The sequence below is a fragment of the Daphnia pulex genome, chromosome 11 (assembly GCF_021134715.1).
Source record: "Daphnia pulex isolate KAP4 chromosome 11, ASM2113471v1".
Taxonomy (NCBI): domain Eukaryota; kingdom Metazoa; phylum Arthropoda; class Branchiopoda; order Diplostraca; family Daphniidae; genus Daphnia; species Daphnia pulex.
Genome location: NC_060027.1, coordinates 1,035,951 through 1,056,438, shown reverse-complemented (window position 1 = coordinate 1,056,438; position 20,488 = coordinate 1,035,951). Strand labels below are relative to the sequence as shown.

Sequence of the window (20,488 nt, the reverse complement as noted above, 5' to 3'; positions counted from 1 at the left end):
TTTCATCCATCATCAAAAATATATATAAGAAATGGTGGGGGGATAGAGAGAGAAAAATATCCATCACGATTTTCGGTTGTACCACCGAGCGACCACCATCCCATCCCGATGTTGTCGTTGCTGCAAACGCAACTAGAGATTCACGGTCGACTGATTGACTGTAGTTGACGCCCACTCTCGGCATTTCTCATTATTAGTCACGTTTCATCTTCTTCTTCTTCTTCTTTCTACATTTTTCGTTCCTCCTTTGATTTCTATGGTTGTTGGATGTTTTTGAGTTGAATCATTTTGATTTTTGGTAAACGCAGGTGGGCAGTGCCGGGACCAGTCGAGCTACTGCGGCCTAGTCCAGACACTGGAGCTGTGCTACATCCCGCGCTACCGTCAGCACTGCTGTCAGACGTGCCAAAATGCCCAGCCGCCCATCCCGACCAAACCCGCCGACAAGAAAGAAACGGATCATCTCAGCCGGACACTGGCCAACGACAAGAATAAGAAATCCAACAACAACAACAACAAGAAGAAGAAAAATCATCATCACAAAAAAGTTCCCACCGACAAGAAACAACCACCACCACCACCAACAACATCTCATCTCTCGTAGACATTTTTTAATTTAGAGTTAAACGCCATTGTTTTTGTTCAACATCAATTCATTTTCTTCTTCGATATAAGAAACAAAAAAGTCATGTCAACCCTCCGGACAAAATTCTCTCGTTTTTAATTCATTTCCATTTGATTTTTCAATTTTAAAAATAAATATAATTCCTCCATGTGTGCCATTTGGAATTGGCCCACTGACCCGGGTCTTTTTTTAGATACAACGAACGCGTCGTATATCCTTCTCCTCTCCCCCCCCATCCAAAAAATACTAATTTTTAATTCCCTTTTCTTGATGTACATAAATAACATTTTCTTTTCCTCAATGATTGTGAAGTTGAGAATTCGCTTCGTCATTTTTTCCTCTCTCTCGGGGACGAGCCTCGTCATCTTATAAAAAAGGAGAGAATGGGCCATTTGCACTTTCTCCCGGCCAAAATGAAAAAAAATTCTTCATTATTATTCCTTCTTCCGCAAATGTTGCAACACAGAACCTTCTTTTTTCTTCTTTTGAGATTTTCCTAGTAGAATCATTTCCCGAGGCTCGACCATCGTTGTTGACATCATCGGCCATAGAATTTTTAATAATAAAAAAAGGAAACTCTCTCCCGTTATATTATCCACACACACAAGACATCCGTAGCGAATTTCCAATTTTTCTTTAAGTTATATAATAATAATAATAATACATTCCCCCCGTCAAACAGAAATTTTTTTTCATTTGTAATCCCACCAATATTTTGTGTGTATTGATTGAGATATGTGCCGTTATACAAGCCCAGACTATTGTGTGTCAGAAAAAAAGATCAATACATTTCCTTTTTTTTCTTATTTATTCTTAAAAAAAGAAATTATTTTTCAAACGACAAATGGGCAAAAATTTTATTTTTCGGTAAGAGTTTTGGTGGCCGGGGGAATGTCGGCTAAAAGGTGGGAGAGTTTCTCACGCTCAATTGTCAAGGCAAACGGCCGAGTTACTATACGTAATACGGCCGATCTATAATGAACGATCCCTCGACAACTATTAACCGCAAAATGGGAGAATTTTTCTTTTTTCTTCTTCTCTGACGAAACAAATCATTCGGCAACCCCCAAAGTTTCTCATCGGGTGATGATAATTCATTAGCCCGACGACCCAGTTTGTTCGATCCCTATTTTTCTTTTTTTCTAAATAGTCTGTGTACTGTAGTATATAGTAGAGGCCGTTCTCTTTTCACCGCAAATTTTTTTTTTTCGTTCTATTATATTATTCCCGACCGTCAAACTAGCGTGAGAAAATGAAGCAAACGCAAACGCTGGGCTGCTGCTTGCTATATACAACTGACTGAACTAATTCCGGTGAACACATTTCGACTTTGAGCTGCTTTCTAGTTAAAACTTTTCTTCTTAAAAAACAAAAATATAATTTGTTTGGCCTATTACGAAATTGGCAAAAGAGGAAATGAAGCGAGACAAAATAAATGCGGGCGGAATATTAAAAAAAAAAATTTATTTCCCGCATTTTCCAGTGAAATCGTCACCTGCCAAAATAATAAAAAAAAAAAAATGTTAAAATTTTATAAAAAATAATTTTTTTGTTTAATGTTTGGAATTTCAAAAGATTTTTTTAAAAATTTTCTTTGGCTTGGCGCTTAGTGTACACACACTTCTTTTTCTTTTTCTTTCGTGTGTTACGAAAAAAGAGAAGTTGCTCCTGGCTAAGAAATAACGCCGCCCGCCATTCTCCTCCGCTCGTTTTTTTTTTCTTTTTTCTTTCCACGTTCGTTCGTTGGTTGTTGCGTGTGTTGTTGAGTCTATTGCTGGATAGGAGGAGGAGGAGTGGTAAAGGAGAAGGTGGGGGGGAAAGGCGAAAACCCGGAGCGCTTCGCCGTGTGTCCATTATCAACCAGTTGCTCCTAGGTGCCAGGTGTGTTCTCTCTCCACTCTCATCCACTTTAATTTTAATCCAAAAGTGTGTTTTTTGTTTTAATTCATTTAAAAAAATTTAAAACGTGTGGTCGTGTGCATCTTTTCTCTAAAGTTGTCCGTGTGTCTCTTTCGATTGTGTTAGGAATTTGGTTAAACTGAAAAGGCGGTTGGAGACAACTCAACTTGACCGAAATCTCAACAGCAGGTAAGAGACGACAAGCCCAGAAAATTCCATCCCTAAATTTCGAATTAATAATAACTTGGGAATAGAAAAAGAAATTCAAATTATTCTCGCCGTTGGCGACACCTTACCCCCAGTGTTTAGTTATATATTACACAAAAGGAATGTGTATGTGGGGGGGGGGGGGTTTGAAAGTTATAGACTAAAGAAAAATTGACGTAAAAAAACACTCTAGGCGCCTCTCTCTCTCCCCCCCACAGAAAAGAGAAAAGATACGTACCACCACCATCACCACCTAGTTGAATAATAATATCCCCCCCCCCTTTTATTTTCTCTAAGCTAGAACCAAATTCTTTTATTTTTTATTCTTCTCTTACCTTTGCAATGCTATAAAAAGACCGTGGGATTTTCTCCGATCAGCTCCCCACACCCTTTTTGTTTCTCTCTCTCTTTGCCTGGCTCATTTCTATAGGTGTCCCTCAAAAATAGAAATCGAAAGCTGCTCAGGCCAGAGAAAGACACACGCTCTTGTACACTAGACCGTCTCTAACATTGGCATACCTCTCTTTTGTGTGTCGAACGCGCTTTCACGTCTCTCTTTATCATATGCTAATCAAGCACCGCAAACAAAATGTTTTTCATTCAATTCAAATTAAAAAGAAAAATTGAGACACTATAGACAAAGTGACGGTCCAAGGAATATTGCTGTTTGTTTTCTCAATTGACTGGAAATACGACAGGTGAATAGACCAGCCGGAAAGAAATGCTGGACAAACATTTTGTTGGATAGTCTTTACCAAACGCCGAAAAAATTTCTCTTTTTTAGTATTTTTGAGTTTTCTGCCTGACGGGCTGTGAAGGCGTGAGTTGAGTGTCTAGCCACTTAAATTTTTTGGTTGGTTTGTTGGTTTTGATTTCTTCATTTTTTTTATAATTGATTTCCCGCTCGCGCAATTTTTTGTTTTTTTTTTCCCGAACGTTTGGGAAAGCTGATTGACCCGTGGCGTTTGTTTGCAGTTGAATTCGCTCCAATCGCACATGACCGACGGCGTCGTCTATGCAACACGAGCGTCTGTGCTCACGCCATCACTTTTTTTTTCCAGGATAATTATCATCTTCTGAATCCCGTTGGGCAGACGATTGACTTTCACTGGGTGTTAATTTTTGTTTTTTTTTAAATATTTGTTTGAATTCTTTTTTGTATTTCCCGCGTCGTCCCGTGAAATGAGATTTTTCTTTTTCGCCCGAGCAGACACAGCGGAGCTTTGGTTTAATTTTAGCTGATATAACCTAGTACATGTTGTCGCCCAGCTATTCTGCTGCTGTCGTCTGCTGCCAACTGTTTCTCCCATTTTCCCAATGTTATTCTGCACTTCTTCTTCTTCTTCTGCTTTAGCCTTGTGCCTGTTTTCATCGTTTGCGGGCGTCTTCGTGTAGGCGACGACCATCTCTCTCTACTCCCGCGCGTGTAATTTCCCAATTCAAGGTTCCGCCGCCTGGATAAAGTTGCGCGTCTCGGCTGCGATGGTGTGATGGTTGCGGCCATATACGGGAATGCCTCACGCATTCCTTCGTTTCTATTCAAACATTTTCTTTCTTCTTCTTCTTTCCCCAACATGAAAATGTGAAATGGATGGAGAAACCATCTGATGGCGAAAGGTGCAGAGAGAAAGAAAAGAAAATCTCGTCATATAATGTCGTAACATTTTTATTTGATTTTTACACGGGGGCTGCCTGGCTGGCACCGACCGGTACGGCAGAAGATACACCAGACGGGCTGGGGGGAGGGAGATGCCTCGGGTTTTTTGGGTTGAGGTCTTCTCTTGTGTATATAAAAGAATTTGAACCGCAGCCAAGTTAGAACACACACACAGGAGAGTTTTTCTTCCAATGTTATATAAAAGGAGCGCAGCATACATACGTGTTTTGTGTGTGTGTATTTGGCCCTGGGCGGTTGGTATAGCTCGCGCTGATGAGGTTCAACAAGTCCCCAAGGTTATAATACACGTACCATCTTCTTCTTCTTGTAGAAGAGCATTCCCAAGCAGAAACGGCTCCAGGAGCTCAACCTATACTACACCGGGAGGAGGAAGGTTAGATTCTCCTAACGTGATAAAGCCATGCATAAGAACCCTGGGGCGGAATGTTCGAGGTGGGTGGAGGATTCAGCAGCAGTTGTTGTTTCTCCTATCATCATCAGCCGAGAGTTTTCTGCCGACACACACCAGAAAATCTTACCTGGAAAAAATTGTTAGTTAGTGAGGTGGAACATGTGATGATGACATAAGAATGTACGTCAGATGGACGAGGTTTAGTTCCGGTTGCCATTTTATTAAATTTCAAGGTTTTTTCAAGGGGTGGATGTCATTTTTATTTCTTCCCCAAAAAATTTCTTTTGGGTTGTTGTTGCAAAAGGCGAAATGAGTCATAACCGGAAGGAATGATGCAACGAGCCAATACGCAGTGTGATGGGCTGAAAAAAATGTTGCGCGATGGAATGAGAAGGAAAAAAGCGGGTCAACATTTTCTATTTTTTTTCGGGTTTGTTTCACGGGTTATTATTACGACCGAGAGCAATAAACTAACGAGAAGTAGGTAACGACCCGTTTCGTCGTCGTCGTCGTCGCCGTGTGTGACCATATTCACCAAAACGGCCAACCAGCAGAGGTCGTTCATCCTCGAAAAATCACCTGGCGGACGAGTCCCAGCTAAAAACCCAAAATGTTGTCCCGACCGGACGATCGTGACGTAATTTTTGGCCGGATGAAAAATGTCAATCATCGCCAGTTGTGTAAACTATAAGTCTTCAATTGTTCATTCAAAAATGAATTTGTTTTGTGATTCGCCTCTGGCGTCGATCGGAATTCTTTCGGGATTCCATTAGAAACTTGTTTGATCAAAGTTCAACGGACACGTTATATTAGAAACCGTGCCGCTCCCAATCAGACAGATGTCGGACGTAATCACACAAGCTAAAAATGGGTGTGGATAAACAACCGACAAAATGTGTGTGCGTCCATCCCGGCGTGGCAATCACGCCGTTGTCAAAGGCTCCCGACACTCGTAATCACAAAGAGAGTCAGAGAGACTCTATTTTTTTTGAAAATGTAACGGTTCAAAATGCGAGTTGAACAAAAGACAACAGAGGTCATTAGGTAGGTACTATACACACAGGTGGGTATAGTTTTGCATGTCGAACAAATAGCAGGGGCTTTTGTAATATCCTCGCCCAAGTTCTTCCTTATTTTTATTTCGACTCCGCAGGGCCCTGGGAATTTTTCACCCGAAAAAATAATCATCATCCAAAAAAGTAGGTTAACTGTTGTAACATGTGTGTGTGTTTGTTGCAGCAGGGAGAGGTGTGTGTCGTTCGTTTGGATAATATATTTATCGGCGGGAGAGTACGGCGGCAGCAGGTTGAGACTATCGGGCGGGAAACGGCCACGGGGATTAGGTCAAGCGGTCGACGACTAAAAATATTTGAAGAGATTTCAATAAATATCCAACAACAAAAGCTCACCATTTGCGGTGTAGAAGAAGAAGATGTTTTTTAAAAATAAAATGGGGAAAAATTTATTTATTTTTTTTCATTTCCGCCAGCGCAGGTCGTGACCCACATATTTTGGCTAAACACAGCAGCGAGCTGGGAGAAAGAAGAGAAAATCAAATTAAAAGGAGGGCGCGCACCGCGTATTATTACATAAATTTTTTTTGTCGACTCGACTGTGTTATTAGATTTTCACCGCCAGTCATCTCAAGTTAACCCAATCAATTGCCTTACTTCTATCACAATCGCACGGTCTATTTTCTCTGCAAATTGCGTTGCAAGGAAGTATGTATCAACCAACCAGTTCGCTCATTCGTTTGAAAGTGTTGAACTAGACCGGAACGGGCGAAATAATGATGAAATTGGGGTCCCCCTCTCTTCTTTTATTTTATTTTATTTTAATCAATTTATTGGATCCGGAATAAGAATTTTTATGATGGCACACAGTACATGTAACGTAGTCGCTGGCTACATCGGAATTTGGCATCCCAAATTAGAGAATGATGTTGTTGCTGTTGTTGTTGTCTCTCCCCACGTCTCTGTTGTTTGTGTATTTCTGGCCAGCGGATGACAACGGCTAGAGTAAATATAAAAGAGAGTCTAGCCGGCCAGGGTTTCTAGATGCTGTTGGCCCGGATTCTCCTAGAAGATGGGAAAAAGCGTCTTGTGAGACACATATATAGACTCTCTCTCGTTTCAAATGCTTTTGGCTGACTCCCGACACTCACCTCAACCGCAAATGGCCTAACTATAAATACCAAGTAGATATACTACACGTACTCTAGGTGCACCTCTTCCTTTTTCCCCCCTTTTGTGTGTGCTTGTTGCTGGACAATAAATTCTTCCTCCATTTTTGTTTAACAGCAAAATAAGAAAACAAGGAACTGACCAAGAGTTTACGAGTTTTTGGACGCCGTAAAATAGGAAAACTAAATTTTTATTTTACCCGACGGGTTAATACCGAAATGGTGTCGCTCCTCTAACCGTCAGAGTCACGGGTGCTGATGCCAAAGGGGCTGATTCATTCGCTGGCAGGATTTCAAAATCGATCCCTAAAAAGGACTTTTGTGTCAAATGTGCGGACACGCGTAATCGATGGAAATGTTTTCAATTGTTTTTGTTTTGTTTTGTTTTTGTTTTGAAATAGAGAAAATGACGTCATCGAGAAGTAGTTGTAGGCGATTGACGGTGGCCACCGCTTTGGTCTGCTGTTTGCTGGCCGGTTTGGCCGTTTCCCTGCCGGCCGGCGAACTGGCCAACAGTCAGACCATGTCGAGCAGCTCGTCGGTTTCGGCTTCGTTTTCTTCGTCGTCGGTCCAGCAATCGGCCTCGGCTTCCGTCTCATCCTCGGCCGACAAGAAACAATTAATTAAAACAACCACCACAACAACATCGACAACCACATCGACGACATCGACGACGACCGATGCGGCTCCCATCGTCATTCCTTTAGATGAAACGGAGAAGGAAGAAGCCCAACCCGACTATCAGGAGCCTCAATCTCAACCGGAACCCGAGCCGGAGCCCAAACCCGAGCCGGAACCCGAACCCAAACCGGAACCCGAACCCGAGCCCGAACCCAAACCCGAGCCGGAGCCGGAGCCCAAACCCGAGCCCAAACCTGTCGAGCCTGTCGACACGGATGCCACCGATTTACAGGTAAAAATAATAATAATAAATCATCTGAAATTGAATCTGGGAAATCGACGAAAAATTGATATTCATCCCATTTCTTTATAACCAGAATTTACAGAAACCCAAGGAGGAGATTCCCGTGCTGAAACCCGTGGATGAGGAAACCAAGGCCGACGTGGAGGAGGAATCCAATGGCAACAGCATCCAGCAGCAGCACTCTGCCCGGCCAGCGGCAGAAAATCGAGGTAACCAAATTCAATCATCATTTCTAATATTTTTTGTAATTCCCATAAAAGGCGATAGTAGAAAGAGAATGTGCAATATAACCTCAAAAAATAAAAAAAAGGTGCGTGAGAGATAAAGAAACGAGGGCGGCCCAGCAATACGATAAGTATTACGCACCGTGCGCAATAACCAATAAAATTGGATATATCGGCGGAACAAAAAAAATCTTAGGAAACTGCTGGCCGTGTGAAGGTGTGGCCAGCGGCCAATGATATTATCTACCTCCCTACAGACACAACACAAAAAACTTAACTGCCCGTGTAGAGCTCTACGAACCGTTTTCACTTTTCGTTCGTTCGTGATTTTCTCACGATCGTTTGTTTCAGCCACTTTTTTTTTCTCTTTCGTCTTTGACGTCATCAGCGTCCGATTGTTGTGTGTGTGTCACACGCAACGTTCGATGAGTCGCTCGCCAGATTTTGTCTCTAATTCAAATGTAACGGGAGAAAGAAAAATCATTTCAAAGAGAAAATGCCGAGAGAGAAAAAAGAGAAAGTCGCTGTTTTAGATTGATGAGGTGGATGTTATGTACCTGTGCGCAATCTGAGAAGGGCCGGGGTTACTGTGTGTGTCGGGCCCCCCTTTTTATAATGGCTCCTCTCTCTCCTTTTTGGCGTGATGGGCAAAAGAAGAAGATGAGGAGCCGGTGGTGACCTACTTGGCCATCAAGGACGCTTTCGTGCACGACGACGATGGCCAAGATGGCGGCCAAGAAATGGAAGGCAACGCTGATTTGGTGATGGCGGGTTATCGGCCGGATCAACTCCAGGTCGACTGGAATGACATGATGGTGGGAGACGGGCCGGCGGCCATGCAATCGATTGACGACGATGAAGAAGATGAAGAGGATGAAGATGATGATGGTGAAGAAGAGGCTACGGCGGCCGCCACTAAAACGGTGAAACACGTCAAGATTGAGAAAGACGATCACCACAAGAGTGGCGGGCACACGGCCCAGCAGAACACGGCCGACGACCGAGATGACGACGACGACGAAGATGACGATGAAGAGGAATCGGCTCACCACCGACAGGTGGCGGCGCCCGTCGTGGAAGACACGACGTACGAGATGGAAGATGACGACGACGATCACGCCTCATCCAGTCCTCATCCGACATCCATGACCAATCACCATGACGACGACGACGACGACGATGATGATGATTACGATGAAGCGACGGAAGGTTAGAAGCCAGCACGATTGCACGATCGCAACCCCCCACAAATCAAACCGAAATGAATTTTTTCGAATTTTTCGGTTTTTCCCGCGCGCGCGCGCGTGTTTGAAAATTCAGCGGCTCGAATTCAATTAGCTTGTGATAGGAAGATTGCGCATGGATTGTGAGAGCATGTTTTTTTGCCTGATTTGTTAATCCTTTTGAAGATGATTAACTCATTAAAATTAAAACATTTTATTTTGTTTTTATTTTAGAACCTCATTCGAGCGGATCGACGATGATGGCCTCTGCGATGGCGCTGATCCTGTCGGCTGTCGTGGCCCGATTGCTGGCTTAAAAATCAATCAATGTTTTTAAAGAAAATTAAGCAAATCAACCAAACAAAATATTTTTTAGATATTATAAAAAACAAAAATCCTCCGTTTCATTTTTGTTTCCCCCGATTGTTTTTTTGTTTTTCAAATTTTTCACGACCCGAGTCTCAGCAATCAAATCTCTAATCCCCCCTCTCTTTTCTCTTGATTCAATCACGTTTTAATAATCCTGCTATAATACCATTACGTATGTCACAAGACAGCAACGTGCCCCCCCCTCATTTTTATCTATCCCCCCCCCCGAAAAAAGAATCCCGCTAAACAAATTTGTGTTTTATTTGATAATTATTATATCTGACTCGTTTGTATTCATCTTTCCTCCCAGTGCCTGCAGTGATTTTTAAAAACCTGCTAAAAAAAAAAACAAATTTGAATGCTTTTTGGTTTCCCCCCGTTCTGATTTTGAATTCAGAAACGAAAAAACATTCACGTCAAGTTGAAAGTTTTTTTTTTCAAAATGGGAAAAAAGGAAGAAGGAGAAAACAACCCACACGAAGAAGAAAAAAATAAAAGATTGACGATGCAGACCTGTACAGTTACGCAAATGGATATCGGCTACTAAAAAAAAAAAAAAAAAAAATTAGAATTTTTGTGTTTTAGAAATTCAATTGTTATACCCCTCCCCTCCCTCCGGTGGCGAATCCAAATGCGACTGCATCCTCTCCTTTTTTTATTTTATTACGAGACAAATATAAAAAAATAAAAAATACCATGTACAATATAACATCTATTTGGGTATCGAATAATAAATTCTTTTAGATGAGTACCCCTCCTCAAAAAAACAAAACTGACTATGTGTGATTTGTTCTTTTCTTTTATTATACTTTTACTTTTAAATTTATTTTTGGCTAGAGTGAATTTCAATCAGCAGAGGTGGGGCTCACGATCATCAGTTTCTTGGTGGCCTCCTTGTCGGTGAGCTCGACCGTGTTCAACCTCCATTCCGGCTGGCTGGGCGGATTTCTCGAGGCATCGAAGGTCATGAATCCCGAACTCTTGGGCCCTCTGACTGAAACTTTAAAATGGGCCTGAAGGCCATCGCAAAAGTTTGTTCGTGTATCGCCCAAATCGATGCTGCCAACGAGAACAGGTTCGCCCAGGACGGCGGTGGCAGCCTTGCTGGCCAAAAGTTCTTTGATGGCCAACTCAAAGTAGGCCGATTTCTTGATGGACGATTCGATTTTCCAGCGGAAGACACTGGCTGAACCCAAAGCGAAAAATCCTCCAATCACTGCTATCTTGCCAAGAGTTCTATTCGTCACCATCTTTGTGTCTTTCTGTTTGAAAAGCAAAACGTGAGAAACCCAAGTAGTTATTTAGGCAAATCCAATTGTTGACTACCTTATTGATTCGTACTTGAATGCAATTTGTCAGAGGGTCATCCCACAGTCATTGAGGTATACCTATTTAATCGTAGAAAGAACTATTAATGATTTATTTCAATGTCTGAATTAAGATACTCTACTAAGTTGAAGCTAAAATTTATGGTCATTCCGTTTCAATTGTCTGAATAACAGGTTGAATATGATATTTAGTGAAGTAGTAAAAAACGTTTTTAGAAAGGGTGAAAATCGTTAAAACTAACCACACCCAATGCAAGGTCATTCATTTCTGGAACATGTTGTGGGAGTATAGGCGAATCTTAATCGATAATGACCATCATAACATTTGTTTTGCTTAGCTTAGTCGACCTGCACGTTTCCTTTCCAACCCCCGTGTGTCTAATGCAAAATGTTTATTACCTTTGTGAAATCCTGAGAACAGACTGTATTTTCTTGGTAAAGAAACCCTCGATTTTCTTTTTATAGTGTGATAGTGTCCTAAATGAAGAAACTGTTTTAGTTAATCAATTAAGCTATTTATTAAATTCTATATTTATTTACCTATTTAACTCGAATCCCCGGTGTTATTCAGTTTGTTTGTTTTCTTTCCTGTTTCTGCCAGGCGCTGCCATCTGGCGGTAAAGATGGCAACTTTGATCTGAGAATTGTTTTGTTGTGCTTAACTGTACAAAAAACATGAGGGTGCGATTCATCGATTCAAAGACAAGGACAGTAGGACACGAGTACACGCAAACAGAAAAGGAATAACAATAAGACGCCGAAAGAATAAGGACAGACGTACGACGCAAAAGGTTCGACAAGATAAATTGGATTGATTTCTCGACTGTGCTGTCTCCCCCAGTCTAACCGGTAATTGAATTCAGGCGGAAAGAATATCGTCTCTTTTTCCTTTTCATTTCTTAGTTTACTAAAACTAATTTCACGTTACTTATTACGGAAATTCACGTAAACGAAGTTATTTACAAGTAAATAAGTTAAGCGTAGTGTATTGTGTCATGTGTCATGCAAGCTTTTCGTGGCATTAATTTGTGACGATGGCACGTAGGCCTCTCTAGCTGGGTAGATCAAGAAGCAGATCAACGAGAACTGTTTTGAAACTTTGATTGTGCCCCGGAGGTTGAAACGTAAAAGCTCCGGGTTCACAAGTGACTGGCACGTCGACACAAACAACAACAACAAACGGGAACGGAGCGAGAAATGAAAACAAGAACTAACACACAGAAATGGGTGGGGCTGGCTATTGGGCAAAAATTTTAAAATAAGAAATGGCCAAATGCGTCATTGACTACGGTATTTAAAATCGGTAAAATGTACTCGAGCGGAATTGAAAAATTTCTCCGGAATTCTCCAAGTTTCCCAGTTTCAGATCGGGTCAATTCTTGAGCATCAATTGAATTTATTCTTGTAACGCCACGGATGCAAAAACGGATTGACCTTTTTGGATTCGTCGAAACAAGATCAAAGTTCCATCATTTGTGAGACGGGCGGGAGGGTAGGAGGAGGTTGTGATGGGCAGGAATGCTGCGAATGGTAATCAGATAGGAGGGCCGGCAACAGAAACAACAACCCAAAGTTGTTGCGGTGAAGATGAAAATTTGGGAATCGCGGGAGCTGCTGCCTTGTGATCGATCGTGTCGTCGTGAGTCTGTCTGTTCCGTCCGTCGTGAGTCTGTGGTGTCACCCAACATCGTCAGCCACCCAAACCAACCGGGCAACCGGCCACTCTCATCTGCGGCCTTATCGAAGCCATAAGGGGAGGTCGGTGGGTGGATGAGGAGGGAGATGATGTTTGTTGTTTGTTTGTTTTCTGAAACTGTCAGTGAGTGACGGGCAGACGATGGCTCAATAGATATCGTCCAGGATTGCCCCCAGGATCCACCAGGAGACGTTGTCGTACGTGCACAAATTATTTCATAGGCGCCGAAAATTGTTATTCGTGCCGCCGCCAGCTCTTCCTCATACCAACAATCCAGCCCAACCTCCTAGACCGGATGTTAATTGGCATGTCAGCCTTTTCTTTTCTGGTTCCCCTTGGGCGTGTTGAAAAATTAAAAAAAAAACCAAGCAAATAGAAATTTCTTGTCTCTCCTCCGCCCTGGATGGCTGGATGTGACGATGATTCGCAGAGGCAGCGGACAGAGTCAAATCACAACCGGTTTTACCTGCCTAACGGCTTTCCTTCCTTTTCTCTTGTTATGATTATTTATTATTATGATATTCTCCATTACTTTTGGTCTTTTGCACTCGTATATCTTTCTTCACTTTGAACTGCGATTCGGCCGATTCCCCTACGCAGTACGCGCGAGTGTTGAATAACTGCGGGCACGAGATCGCATCGGCGGCCTCTAGTTTCTATTTGTCGTTGCACTTTTGCACTTGGTTTCAATTTTGGCCGCTAGATGGCGCACACGTCGCTGTTCGAAAAGAAATGCAGACGGCTCCCGCCCACCCAAACCCGTCCTCTGTAGTGTGCCAGTGCCAGCCCCTACGACGCAATAAGCAACCTTGGGAAGAACCATCAGTAGTGGCAGGGACTCGGCGATGAATGTTGTCGTTCCGTTTTCTGCTGTCGAGTGTTTTCGTCCACACGTCGCATTCTTGAGTTTTCGTATCTCGGTCGTCGTCTGATTCGAGTCTGAGTTTTGTTTTCGTCTTTCTAGGCGTCCTCAAAAGTTGTTTGGGCATTTAGAACGACCCCCAGTGGAAGCCAATAATTATCCGTACGAAAGTGCTTCAAAACAGTGTCGTCGTGTGTGCTGCCAGAGAGAAACTGAAAAGATTATTGGGCAGTTTCCTAATGAAGTGAAATGGTGTTGTAGTGTGTGTGTGTGTGTGAGAAAAGTGTGGTTCATCAAAAAACCTCCTCGTTCCCCTATCCACACAACACGCAGAGAGAGAGAGAGAGACAACAGTGTGGCGGCCATCTTTTGCGTCGTGACTTTTTCGTCTGGACGTCTCGATTCGTTTATTGGTTGCCAAAGAAAAAGTTGTGTCTGAAAGTCGGCCAGATTTTGTTGCCTTTTTGGTGATGAATTGCGTGTTGGATTGGCCGGGTTGCGGCGAGAGAAACAACACCGACACGGCGTCGTGAACCGTTGGATATTGACCAGTGTGTGTGTCTGGGACGGAGCAGCGGTGGCGCTAGCTGTCACTGAAGGTATGAACCATCAAAAATGCGTGTTGTTTCCCCTCTTGCCTTTTATTTACGCACCACAGACATTGTACGGGAAACGTGCGTCGCATTAAACCATGACCTCTAGCGGCCTTTTGAAAATAATTCAGTCGGGGTTTGACGTTATGACGTCACATCCCACACCGCCAATTCCCACCGTCCTTCGTGGACGCACTCGAACGTCGAGTGGTGGGGTGGTGGTAGGGGGTGGGATCGATAGAAGAATAAGCGGCTAGAGGGGGGTGTGTGCGCCACTGACGTCACACGACGAGTAGCGAAACCACGCCCAACATCGAGTTGGGTGGAGGCGTGGCTCATTTTCGAAAAAGACAAAACCAGACGATGAGTCGCTACGACGCCATTTCATAGCCGTCGTCGTCTAAATTTAGACGGCGCCCTCATCTAACCGTAACTGGCGTGAAACTTGAAATCTTTTCTTCTTCTTCTTCTTCTTCTCAACATTGGACGAGAACAACTAGGGAGGAATTTAGTTTAAATAAACTGGATGGCTCGTGACGGAAATTGTGAATGAGGATGACGGCAGCCGCTTTGAATCGACTCGAATGAAAACATTTTTTTTTTTTTAAATTTCGGTCGTCGGTGCGGAAGAAAGAAACGGGACGAGACCGCCCGCACGAATTCACGCACTTATTTGTTTGTTTGCTCTTTTACGAGCGTCATTAGATAATAGATATAGTGGAAATGGTCCGTCGTTGTTGTTTATTGGCGAGGGGCAGACAATCATTTGTTTTTTTTTCCCAGTTATTGGATTGGGCCGATCCGTTTGAACCCATTGAATTCACTTGGCCCATTTTCAGTTCCCCGTTTTAATTTCAGTTTGCGACGTGGAAATATTTCTGGATTTTCCCCCCGCCAGTTCTTTGACTGAGATAGGGACGAGACGCCGGTCGGTGGGTGGCATGGCGTTTTGTGGTCGTTGCCTCGTGACGTCATGAACAAAACAAAAATCTAATAATAATAACAACAAATGACGAAAAAAGAAGAAAAAAAACGAGAATCTTTGAATGGAATTTCTGTTTGTTTTTTTTCTTTTTCTTTAATTTTGTTCATTTTTATCAATTTTGGATTTCTCGTTTGGGCATACTTTTGAAATGTCCGCGAGTTGTTTTGATGCGTCGGCCGGCCGACGAGGGCAATGAACTCGACGAGTCTGGCGATTTGTTCCCCCATTGAAGCGAGAAAGAAAAAGGATGCACCCAAAAAAGTCTCTTTTCTCTTTGATATAAAGTCAAAATTCAGTGGCCAAGAATTTCGTGCTGTCGGACTCCCATTTGTTGTTTAATATGCCAAAATGAGTTTTGACGATCCTTTGTTTTTCGGCCATTTCTCCAGGTCGATTTCGCTTTTTGGGATTGAATGTTTTTCTGGTGTTGTGGTCTAAGAATAAAATGAAAACGGACCAGATGTGTGGTGGTGTCACGCGGGATGAATGGAATGTCGTTCGCTATGACTCGCGGGTGGAACGTTAAAGAGTCACGAGCAGTTCGTTTGAAGGTCGGCCTCTGAAGGAGGAAACGGCCAAAATGAATTCCATTTTAAAATGAATTTTCCGTCTTCTTTTTAAAACAACCAAACCAAACAAACAATCGGTCGTTGAACCCGTCCGTTTGCGTTTGCTACACGTGACGGACCTCTTTCTTTATTTTTCGCCCATTTCAGAGTTAATTCAATTGAGAATCCAACAGCAATTCCGTTTCCCAATGGATTTCTTTCTTTCTTTCTTTCAAAAGCGGCCGGTCTCTCTTAAAATACAACGGATACAGTTGATTTCTATCTGTCTAAGTGTCTAATAAACATGTTTGCTTCGATACTACGTAGTGGTGATGATAATGACCGGTTCAAAGTCTACCTGCACACGTGGATTGTTCTCCAACAAACGATGGGAATTTTGATTTCATTGTGAAGGATTGACGTTTCATTCAAGTTTTTTAAAGTGAATGTTTTTCCTTGTTTTCAGGTTTGAAGGCGAGTGGATACGATGGATACCGGTTGACTTGAAATCCTTGCCACCACCACCACCACCTACTAAAGAGGAATATCAAAAGGTGAAGAAGAAGAAGAAGAAGAAGAAAAGTGCCAGTGCAAATTACGTGAACTGACAGACAAAATGGTCGTTGACGATCGGATAACCAACGATCCGGATCGGTTGATTGGCGGCTCGTTTCGTCAAGTCGATCGCAGAACATGTCCTGCATTAAGGAGTCGACGGCGAGGAGGCTTTTTCCTGGCCATCCTTGTCGTTTTCGTGATCTTTCTCGACGTGACTGGAGCCACTTCTCTCGGCCAGGCTCTACCGGCCCTTCCCATTTCGTCCATCGACGCCTATCAGCCTCTCAGGGAGAAAGAGAGTAAGTCTTCTTTGACGTCACATCTTGGTTCCACGGTTGGTAGTCGCAACGAGAAAGTCAACAAACGTCGTCGTCACATCCGTTCTCATTATCGTCCTGGAGTAGAAAACAACAAAACACGCACATGCGTGACGTCACTGACGATATTGTCAGGTGTCGGGGCGAACCGTACCGAGTCGACTGGGACTCTGTGGATTTCTCAAACCAGAATAATCAACAGTCTCAGTTTCAAATGTTTTCATCCGGGGTGATGAGATGAGATGTTTAATAGATTTCATTTGACATTTCGGTCAAATAGGAGCAGAATTAAATTCCTGACCGCTGGGTCATTTTACGAAATTTGAACTTTTCATCTCTTATTTTACTTTTAACTTTTAATCGATTTACTGGCGCCAAGATGATTCCGATTCGAAGCTGATGGGGCAATGATGGGGGGATGCCATTTTTTGTGGTGTGCAATTTAAGCGGCGCACGTTCGTTGGGTTCACGCCCACCGAGTGTTTTTGAAATAGTTTGTGTAACCAATTGTTCTCGTTTCGACCAGTTTGTCCCAGTATCGAAGTCCGGAACGGCCCCCAACAATTTTCGGAATTGGAGGGCTGCCGAGTGGTGGAAGGTTTCCTTCACATTGTTTTGATGGAAAATTTGGACTTTGCCAGCGACTTGAATAATCGCAGCTTCCCGGCCTTGCGGGAAATCACGGGCTATTTGCTTTTTTACCGCGTCTTTGGCCTACGCTCCATCGGCCAACTGTTTCCCAATTTGGCCGTCATCCGCGGCCAGCAGCTCCTTTTCGATTTCTCATTCGTCGTTTATGAACTCATGCAACTACAGGTACGTTCATTTTATTTGGTTAATTTGGCGTTTCTTGCTAATATGTCGTGTCGATTTATCTGTTTTAACATTTGGGTGAATCTCGGATTCACCCAACAGGAAATTGGACTGAAATCGTTGGCGGAACTGCAGCGCGGATCCGTCCTCATTGAAAAAAATCCAAATCTCTGCTACGTGGAATCGATCGATTGGGGCCGAATTGGTCATTCCGGCCGCCTCAATCATTTCATCCAGGTCATTATTTACGTTGTTTGAATTGTGTCGACGGTTATTTCGTCATTCTTTCGCCTTAAGTGGAAGTGTGTCTTGTGTGCCTGCGTGACACTCGTGTTGTTTGTTCGTCATGGAAGGGAATCGGGACAACCGGTTTTCGTGTTTGTTTGGCTGTTTTGTTTCATTTGCAAAGGAGAGAATGAGATTGAGCCCAGCCCAGCCCAGAATCTGACCAAATGCCATCTAGTGTGGCTCAAAGGAATGTGAGAGCGAGTTTGCGCCTCCTCGTTTCATCCGGAATTTCGAAAATGCGAATGGATGAAACTGGAAGATGAAGGAGCTGAGTCGGGGAACGGATGTCGAATATCTTCGACTTTTCCGGTCTCGCGTAACTGCGGCATCGAAAACTCCCGGCGGAGACGCTTGGCCGTCCATCAGATTCTGTTCTGTTCGGGACGGCAGTGTCTTGTTCTTGACTTATTTGTTGATCTCATTTTTCATTTGCTTTCCTTCTGTTATTTACAGGGTAATAAAAGGGCCAGCGAATGTCCGAAATGTCAGGATCGTTGTCCAGCCGGTGGAGATGGTCGCCGACTTTGTTGGAACAACGACGACTGCCAGAAAGGTCAGTTTTTCTTGCGGTTTCTTGCCACGCCATTTCCCATGATGAATGAATGAATCATGCGCCGCTCTATCCGAGTTATTAGTGCGTTTAATTGAATCCCCCCCCTCCCCTTTACCGCCGAAAACGGTTAAGGAAGAAACCAGTTGGTCGAGTCGTGCGTTCAGGGCAGCCAACCACTTGGACAAACAAAAATAAATCAACAACACGAGGATTCGAAAAGACGATAAGGCTCGAGGGGCATTTGCTGTTTTGCCTTGAGTACCAGGGGGGGGGGGGGGGAATTGAATGCCAAAAAAAGCTGTCGAGATGATTGTCAAATCGAGTTGTTGTGGCAAAGCCTTGGCACTGCCAGCGGCCATGACTTGGATTTCTCCTTCCTCTTGTTGTTGTTGTTCTGCTCTTTTTTATTGTTGTTTTTTTGGAATTCCTTACGCAAAGAAAGAAAAACAACAGCGAGAGAAAGAGAGAGAGAGAGGGGATAAATGAAAACAAGAAGAAGAAAAGGTTCGACGACAGCGGCGACATCCGGAGACGAGAGTTCCAATCTTTTGGAGACACCACCAACTTGGATCGATAAGTTTCTAACCCAAATACGAGCTGCTGATTCATCTGGCGAGCGAGCGGACGAGCGACTTGCCCTTTAAACCGACAAGATCATTAAAAACGGCGACCCTGAATGGCAACAACTTTGGGTCTCTGGAGATTATTGACTTGTTGTTTTAAGTTTCGAAATATTTCGACGATAGGAAAAGATAATGAAATCATCGTCTGTTGGGGGGACGGAACGAGAAATGGCAATCATTTCACTCGGTCGCTGTTGTGTCCTTAAATGGTTGGTGAGTAACGGGAGTCTCTTTGGTCGCCAGTTTATCGACGACGGGCCATTTTAAATCGGCGGGGCGCGACATCTCATTTTTCATTCGTTTTTCCGATTCCTTTATTTTGTTTTTTATTTTTAATTTTGGCTTTATTGAAATTTTGAAATTTAAAAATAATCTTTGGTGTTGATTTGTTGATAGTTTGCGACCAATGCGGTCAAGGCGTCAGCGGAGCGTGCAGCGTGATGACGAGGGATGTCGGGCGTCCGTCCGATATGCGCTGCTGTCACGAGGAGTGCGCCGGTGGGTGCAGTGGCGGCCAGAGCAACCAGTGCGACGTTTGCAAACACGTCATCCACAACGACGAATGCCGATCCGTCTGTCCTCCTGGCCATTACTTGGTAAGAATTTTTCACCTCCACATCTTGCAGGAAACTTTCTCTCTTGGCCTCGTTCATTGGACGTGTTCTAGTTTCGAATTGCGGAGCGGGCGCACTTGATCCGCCGTCGCCAATTGGTTGTTTAACTATCTGACTCCTATTCAATTACATTCAAACGATCAAAGACACACGAGCTGCTCTTTCCTGTGCACGTCGACCAGTTTGGAAGGGAATCCAATCGTCGCCACTTTCACTTGAAAAATATTTTCTTCTTTTCTTCTTGTCTTGTGTTTAGTTTATGAAGCGGCGATGCGTCACCGACGTCGAGTGCATCACCATGCTACCCCCACGCCAATCTGTCCAGGAATATCCGTACGTCAAAAAGAATTGGAAGGTCTTTGCTGAGTCGGGAGAATGCATCTTGGTAAGTAATGGAATTTCCGGTTGTGAATTCTTGTGATGCATTAAAACTATTGCACCGAATTGATTGATTAATTGTTTAATGACCATTCATTTTAATCCAGGAATGTCCGCCAGGCTTTCAGGAAAAAAAAATAAATCACAATGATACTCTACATTATTTTACCTGCGTTCCCTGTCAAGGTAAATTTCTCCATTGATTTATTGACTGGAAATTTGCCTCAATTTCTCCATTTTCCAATTTTGATCAGGTCCTTGTCCCAAGGTGTGCAAGGGATTGTTTGTTAGCAACATCGAAACGGTCCAAAAGTTGCGTGGATGCACAACAATCGATGGCGACCTGGAAATGCAGATCAAAGGAGGCGACAACATCATCCAGGAACTGGAAAGGAGTCTCGGCAGCATCGAAGTGATTAAAGGAGTTCTCAAAATCACGCGCTCCTTTCCCATCTTGTCGCTCAGTTTCTTCAAGAGTCTCAGGAACATTACCGGGAAACCGGAAACGGAACATTCCATTGGGAGCAAAAATTTCGACGACGAGTAAGTGCCTAGTTTCCCTTGTGAATATGTCAATGTTTTAAATTCCTCAATTTATTTATGTTTCTA

At 43.4% G+C, this 20,488-nt stretch overlaps 2 protein-coding genes and 1 long non-coding RNA gene across 21 annotated transcripts in view; 2 read left to right on the top strand and 1 right to left on the bottom strand.

The window, feature by feature from the left end:
• LOC124207396 (protein madd-4-like) overlaps positions 1–1,431 on the top strand; it is a 38,251-nt gene extending 36,820 nt beyond the window's left edge. For all 14 annotated transcript variants that reach the window (XM_046604820.1, XM_046604819.1, XM_046604824.1 and 11 more), the window contains one exon: positions 309–1,431. In XM_046604820.1, coding sequence (XP_046460776.1) covers positions 309–604 — 296 coding nt within the window. In that variant the 3' untranslated portion in view covers positions 605–1,431. The remainder of the gene's footprint in view (positions 1–308) is intronic.
• A 995-nt stretch (positions 1,432–2,426) lies between these two features.
• Positions 2,427–20,488, top strand: part of LOC124207388 (insulin-like peptide receptor) — a 37,090-nt gene continuing 19,028 nt past the window's right edge. For 2 of the 6 annotated variants that reach the window (XM_046604811.1, XM_046604810.1), the window contains exons 1-11: positions 2,486–2,713; positions 7,384–7,895; positions 7,981–8,116; positions 16,296–16,592; positions 17,137–17,426; positions 17,526–17,660; positions 18,165–18,264; positions 19,284–19,483; positions 19,758–19,886; positions 19,987–20,065; positions 20,134–20,422. In XM_046604811.1, coding sequence (XP_046460767.1) covers positions 7,389–7,895; positions 7,981–8,116; positions 16,296–16,592; positions 17,137–17,426; positions 17,526–17,660; positions 18,165–18,264; positions 19,284–19,483; positions 19,758–19,886; positions 19,987–20,065; positions 20,134–20,422 — 2,162 coding nt within the window. In that variant the 5' untranslated portion in view covers positions 2,486–2,713; positions 7,384–7,388. Of the gene's footprint in view, positions 2,714–7,383; positions 7,896–7,980; positions 8,117–11,774; positions 11,901–13,444; positions 14,209–16,201; positions 16,593–17,136; positions 17,427–17,525; positions 17,661–18,164; positions 18,265–19,283; positions 19,484–19,757; positions 19,887–19,986; positions 20,066–20,133; positions 20,423–20,488 lie in introns of those variants that run through there. The other 4 variants (XM_046604813.1, XM_046604812.1, XM_046604807.1 and 1 more) reach the window with 4 other exon arrangements.
• Positions 9,778–11,655, bottom strand: LOC124207395. The gene is made up of 4 exons (XR_006879938.1): positions 11,592–11,655; positions 11,451–11,528; positions 11,050–11,111; positions 9,778–10,985 (listed from the first exon to the last, which is right to left on the bottom strand). It is a non-coding gene; the product is annotated as an uncharacterized LOC124207395 (long non-coding RNA).